Below are 5,663 nucleotides of genomic sequence, written 5' to 3' on the forward strand. Positions count from 1 at the left end.
TTTGGACCGGGTCCCTCGGCGTCCCCCGAACTTCGAGCAAAAAGTACTGCGGCGTACCGCCGTCCGCGCCTGGGACGCAATTCACTTGGAGGGAGGTGGTCTCGTTGTGGAGCGAGCAGTCGGACGGCGGCTGCGGTGGCTCTGCGGATTTATAATATATTCGTTAGGAAATAAATTCCCTGAAAAGTTTTCACTTTCACCGGTGAAAAGATAGATTCTTTAGAACAATGGTTTGAGCTTTTTTTTTTAATTCCGAAGAGAGGATTCGAAGAATCTTTTACTTGGAATTTTATTTGAAAAGAAAGAAATAATAAAAGAATAGGAGAAATTTAAGGGCACGTACTTCCAGCCACGATGTTGAATATGCAAGGCGTCCTTTGTCTTCCGACGCTGTTGCTCGCCCAGCAGGCGAGAGTTCCAAAGTCGGTGTCGACGGTGGGGGTATACTCGAGAACGCTAACGAGCCCGTTATTCCGAGCCTTCGAGTTTGGCATTGGCAACACGTCACCAAGCGTCCCGTTGTACGTCCACGAGAATCTCACACCGTCTTTGGGAACCGAGTCGACCTCGCAGCGAAGCGACACCGTTTCGTAACGACCGGCTGTGACCTCGCGCCTCTCGTGGCCCGCCCTGCATCTCGGAGCATCTGGAATGGAGATAATAATAATAAAGATTATTAGGAGGAGGAAAGACACAGGATCGAAGATCGAAGAACAGGTACTTGCATTTCATGCGGACCGAGATCGGTGGGCTGCGACCCTCTCCCACGGAATTGATCGCCTCGCACGAGTACTCGCCTGCATGAGCCAGAGTGAGCACCCTCAACGTCAACGTGTTCGAGGCTATCAACGTTCCGTCGGCCACATCGTGCTCCAATCGATTATCCTGCAACGTTCGAATCCCGTTCGTTGGTGTTTCGTGTTACCGAGGGAGGGAGAAACTCGATCCCCCCTTACCTTGCGATACCAAACGATTCTGGTCGGAGGTGGGTTGCTGTCCACGTCGCACACGAGCTTCAGATCGTCTCCTTCCCTAAGCGTGTCCAGAACGTAACCGGTTGCCAGATCGATGGACACGACCGGGCCGTCTAAATTGATAAATTATGTGGAAAGTAAGAAAAGAGAGGATGTTGCATATCTTTTTTCTTTTCGTTCGAAGAATTTAGAAAATTGACTCACAGGCAACGTCCACGATCTCGGTCTGCTCGAGGATCCCGCCGGGAAATCTGGGATTCTCGGCCCTGCAAGTTAATTTCCTCCCATTGTCGTCCCTGCCAAGGATCAGAGGCAGTTTGCTGACCGTGGAATTGCTTCTCTGGGTGGTGGACACGTTCGAGTCGCCTATCACCTGTCTGCCCAGCCTCCACACCACCCTCGCCGCGGGCGAGCTCCCCCATGTCTCGCAACGTGCCGTGATCGGCCGATTCGCGTAGATCTGGTCCTCCGTCAGAACGATCTTTACGAGGGCCGGTTTCACTGAAAGCGAAACGAATCTGAAAAAATTGCGAAGAGATCGAGTCCTCCGAGAGCCTCGAAAATAACCGGGGGAGCCCCACATGCTCCACACCCGAACCCGCGTATTTTTACGCTTTTGGAACGGCGATTCCACGAAACACGGCCGTCAAAGGAGTCAAGGAGAGAGGACCGCGCGAAATCGTTGGAATTCATCTCGCTTCCGCCGTGGCTCGCTAACCCACGAACTATATTTAAACTTCTTTCTTCTCCTACGACACTAGTCGCAGGACATTCGGATGAATAAGAAGCCAATGCATGTATATATATTTCTTTCCGCGCAGGATGTCCGGCCTAAAGTGTTTTTATTTTGGGGAGGAAGCCGTTCCCCCCGTGCGCCACGATAAAATGAAAAAGAAAAAAGAATTTGCACGCGTTCCCCGCGAGAAATACGATCGGCTTACGCAAGAAGTTACGTTTAAGAAGCCGCACGTATCCTGCGGTTTTTCGCCGGTATATTATATACACCGAGGTGCAGAATATATCGACACACGAGCGAAAAGAAAAAAAACGAAGGGGGGAAGGGAAGGGAAGGCGCGAGGAAGGAGGAGAGTTGTTCCACAACGACGATTCACGATTATCGCTGTTGGCGCACGTGGTGAGATTGAAAAAAGCGGCCTTGACAGGCACGCAACATTGCTCGTTCTATTTTGTTCCTGCAGGCATGTGTAGGCGCGCGCGCGTGTATGTATGTGTGCGGCTATTCGCGATGGATAGGTTTCTTCGAAACGTTTCGACGGTTACGGTCGTTCGAGGAGGACGTAATTCGATATCGAAATAATAAAGGATAGTTACGATAAATGTCGAGAGGGACTTCACGAACGATAGGGGCGGACATCGGTGGCGATTGTGCCCTGCACTCCAGCTTCTTTCCCCACAACGATCTCGTCACGTTCGCGATGAAAAGTTGGTTCTCCGTGAATTTGCTCGGGGAGCCGATGTGCGGCGTGTCGTCCACGCCGTCCAATATTTCGCCGTCCATCCACCACGTAACCGTAGGCTTCGGCCTTCCTGAGGAAGAGAGAGAGAAGACGCGATTAGAGAGTCNAACGAGGAGGGAAGAGACTAACCTCCGGACACCTGGCAGATTAAGACGAGGTTGTAACCTTCCAAGAAGGGTCCGCCCACCCCTGTCACCTCTCGCCCCTGAGCATCGTATATCACAGGCCTGGATGGTTCCTCTGCAAATGGGATTAGCCGGCATTAAAAAAAGAGAGAACGAAAAAGAGATCCCGTTCTCGAGGCAAAACTCAATGTGCGTATACTCACCGACGAGAGTCAGATTCACGCGAAAGTTTCTCGTCGGAGAATTTACAAAATCCACCCTGCACCTGAAGATCCCCTGGTCCTTGTACGTGACCTTGGTCACCTTCAACTTTGCCTGATGCCCGTTGCCGATTTGAAAGTAGGTCCTCTTTCCAAGATCGTCGCTGACCGCCCAGTGAATGGCGGAAGCGAGATCCCTGCTTCTCGCGTCCAAGCTGCGCAGAAAAAATTTTTTTCGAAATTCCATTTCGAAAACATCGATATCGCACGCTCGAAATCGTATCGTTCTCGTATTTCGATATATCGGACACGATCGAACGATGAAAAAAAAAATGATAGAGAAATTTCCCTTACCACGACGCGATCTCAAGATCAAAGAAAGCGAGGTTACCCGGTTACCACCTGGGGAGTATCCTGGCCCGATCAGCGGGCCGAAATTCTTGGCTCGAGTTCTTTGGCGAGTCAACGATCGAGCGAGTTGACGTTTCCGGGATTAAAAGGAGGTGGTAAACACCGGACCCTGGACTCCCCCCTCTCCCCCTCTGCCACTAGTTCTAATGACTAACTCTAGCACGCGCGTCTATTTGCGGTGGGAAAAAAGGATAGTTGGCAAACGCGCACTCGGCGGATTTAGATTCGAAAACGAGTTGACCGTTACGCAATGTCGAGGAGGAAATCTCTCCGCAACAGGAGAGGGGGGGGGGGAAGAATCGATCGAATTCCCTTCCACTTCTTCCCTCCCTTTCTTCCGCTCGAACATCTTGCGGTCAAGGAAGAAAAAGGAAAGAAAACTCGTAAAAATGTTAGAACCACTTGCCTCGTGCAACGCTTCTTTCTTTTAAACGCTATTCCTTCTTCTTCGAAATAGTAACACGAACGTCTATCCGCAACAGTTTCATCCTATAGTTTTTTTCCAGGCCACGTGTTCGTATTTTTTTCTTTTTTTCTAGAAACATCCTTCGTTTGACGGTTAATTACAAATTACGTTCGTTGTCCCGTTTTAAGTAAACTTACGCCTCCCGTTCGTAAATAAACGGAACGGGAATACATCGTTATCCATCATCAATTTATTCCATATTCGCGTTACGCGATCTACCTCAATCAGGAGCGAAAGGGGGGGGGCGGATAATTTTAATCGCTCGATAAGGAGGAGGATGGGGCTTTGAAGAAACCGCGGCGGGGAGAAGAAGATGATAATGGCGGCACCCTATTTCGGGGGCTTGACCCGAGATATTTCGAGACGCGATCTCACAACAATGGCATCTACTGTTGGATATTAAACCCGTCGACGATCCTTCTCCGCGTAAACGCTGCATACGCGTGATGGGGATGTTTTCACCCCTTCACCTCCTCCCCTCGATGAAACAAACTTCTGCACCGCGACGAAGGGATGAGAAGGGAGAAGGAAATTTCGAGCCGCGCTTCATAAGAGAGAAACGAAGAGGAGAAAGAAGAAGTTGTTACCTGTAAAGAGGTATCCCCGCGGTGTCTTTGAACCAGAGCACCATGTTGACGGAGTCGTTGGGGGTCGGTGGAGTAATGTCGCAGGGCAATTCCACGTCCTCCCCCTTGCTGGCCCACACCAATCTGAGCGGCGCTGTAAGAGCGAAAGTCGTAGACCCTTAAAAAAAGGGGCACAAAAGAATAAGAGAAATAATTAGGTTAGATCGTAATAACACGAGTCAGTTTCCGCGAGAAGAGGGGGGGGGGGGAAAGTAAGCTGCCTATTGTGCTCATTACGAATTAGAATTCCTCTAGTTTTTGTCTATTCTCGGAAACGGGCACCGTTCCTAAAAACGATTCAATCGAAATAGAAATCGAGGAAAACACGGAGGGAGGGGATTACGAGGCGATTACAAAAGAAATATTAGGCTGCTCTCTATTCTCTCTAATTATTCACTCTCGAGACGATTCGGTTTCTCACTCTCTGAATTTAATTTAATTTAATTTAACTTAATTGGGAATATTGGTGCATCGCGACGAACCGATTATTATTTTTTCCACGAATCGTCCAAGACGGGGGAGAAAAGATAACGCGTGCCAACGGAGACAGAGTTATCAATGGCATACCACGATGTACGTTAACACCGCACGTGCGCGTTATATCGTTTCTATTTTCTCCCGGTGGGTGGAGAACCTCTTCGTAACGATTCGCTGCGATTCTAAGTTTATATTCGCGCGCGGAGGGAATCGCGAGCGCCGCGATGATGCATCGCGCGCCGATCGAACGGATCCGCGTTCCTCCTCCTCCTCCTCCTCCTTCTCCCATTCAACCGGCTTGAAAACGGCTTTCAAAACAGCTTTTTTCGTACGTTGAAAGGCGAACGGAACGAACCCAGTTAATTCTCTCGACAGAATCGAGTCTCGTGACGAGCGGATTTTCGATCGCTCGAGCAAGGACGCGACCGATTTCTCTCTCGTTTTTTCCGTTCGCTCCCCGAAATAGAATTCCGATACTCGGGCGAGGATTCGAGGAAAGGGAGAGAGAAAGAGCGTATATCGTTATGTAAATAATGCTCGGAAGGGGCGATCCTGTTATTTTTGTATCGCTCGCTCGTTAGGAAACCGCGCTTCCGCCGCCTCGCCTATTTTCGTCATATTTTTCCATTCTCCTTTTTGATCCACCCCCTCGGCTGGTTTCTCCATCCTTCGCCCAGAGTCGATCGAGAAACGTCCATCGGGCTAATTTATTACGAGGCTGTATGACTAAGGCGAGGCTCCATCGAGTCGCAGGCCTCCCCCCCTCCGACCGGAATTAATTTACGAGTTTTCATCGGCGCCTAGAATCTAACGCTGCCGCTACGCTTCCTGCCTTTTGTCTCCCGACGCGCCACGCATTCGAGTCACACCGGTGGACACACTTCCATTCCCTCGCCTCCCATATCG

General features: G+C 50.1%; 1 protein-coding gene across 1 annotated transcript in view; it reads right to left on the bottom strand.

Annotated features, from left to right (window-relative positions):
* The window catches only part of LOC102673655 (nephrin), a 10,628-nt gene that overhangs the window by 1,372 nt on the left and 3,593 nt on the right, over positions 1-5,663 (bottom strand). Inside the window, exons 2-10 of the mRNA XM_031511685.1 lie at positions 4,242-4,398; positions 2,781-2,992; positions 2,582-2,692; positions 2,307-2,522; positions 1,179-1,475; positions 957-1,087; positions 726-885; positions 344-646; positions 8-141 (exon numbers count right to left, since the gene is read on the bottom strand). Of these exons, the coding sequence (XP_031367545.1) occupies positions 8-141; positions 344-646; positions 726-885; positions 957-1,087; positions 1,179-1,475; positions 2,307-2,522; positions 2,582-2,692; positions 2,781-2,992; positions 4,242-4,398 (1,721 nt within the window). The remainder of the gene's footprint in view (positions 1-7; positions 142-343; positions 647-725; positions 886-956; positions 1,088-1,178; positions 1,476-2,306; positions 2,523-2,581; positions 2,693-2,780; positions 2,993-4,241; positions 4,399-5,663) is intronic.

The sequence above is a fragment of the Apis dorsata genome, unplaced genomic scaffold (genome assembly GCF_000469605.1).
Source record: "Apis dorsata unplaced genomic scaffold, Apis dorsata 1.3 scaffold_341, whole genome shotgun sequence".
NCBI lineage: Eukaryota > Metazoa > Arthropoda > Insecta > Hymenoptera > Apidae > Apis > Apis dorsata.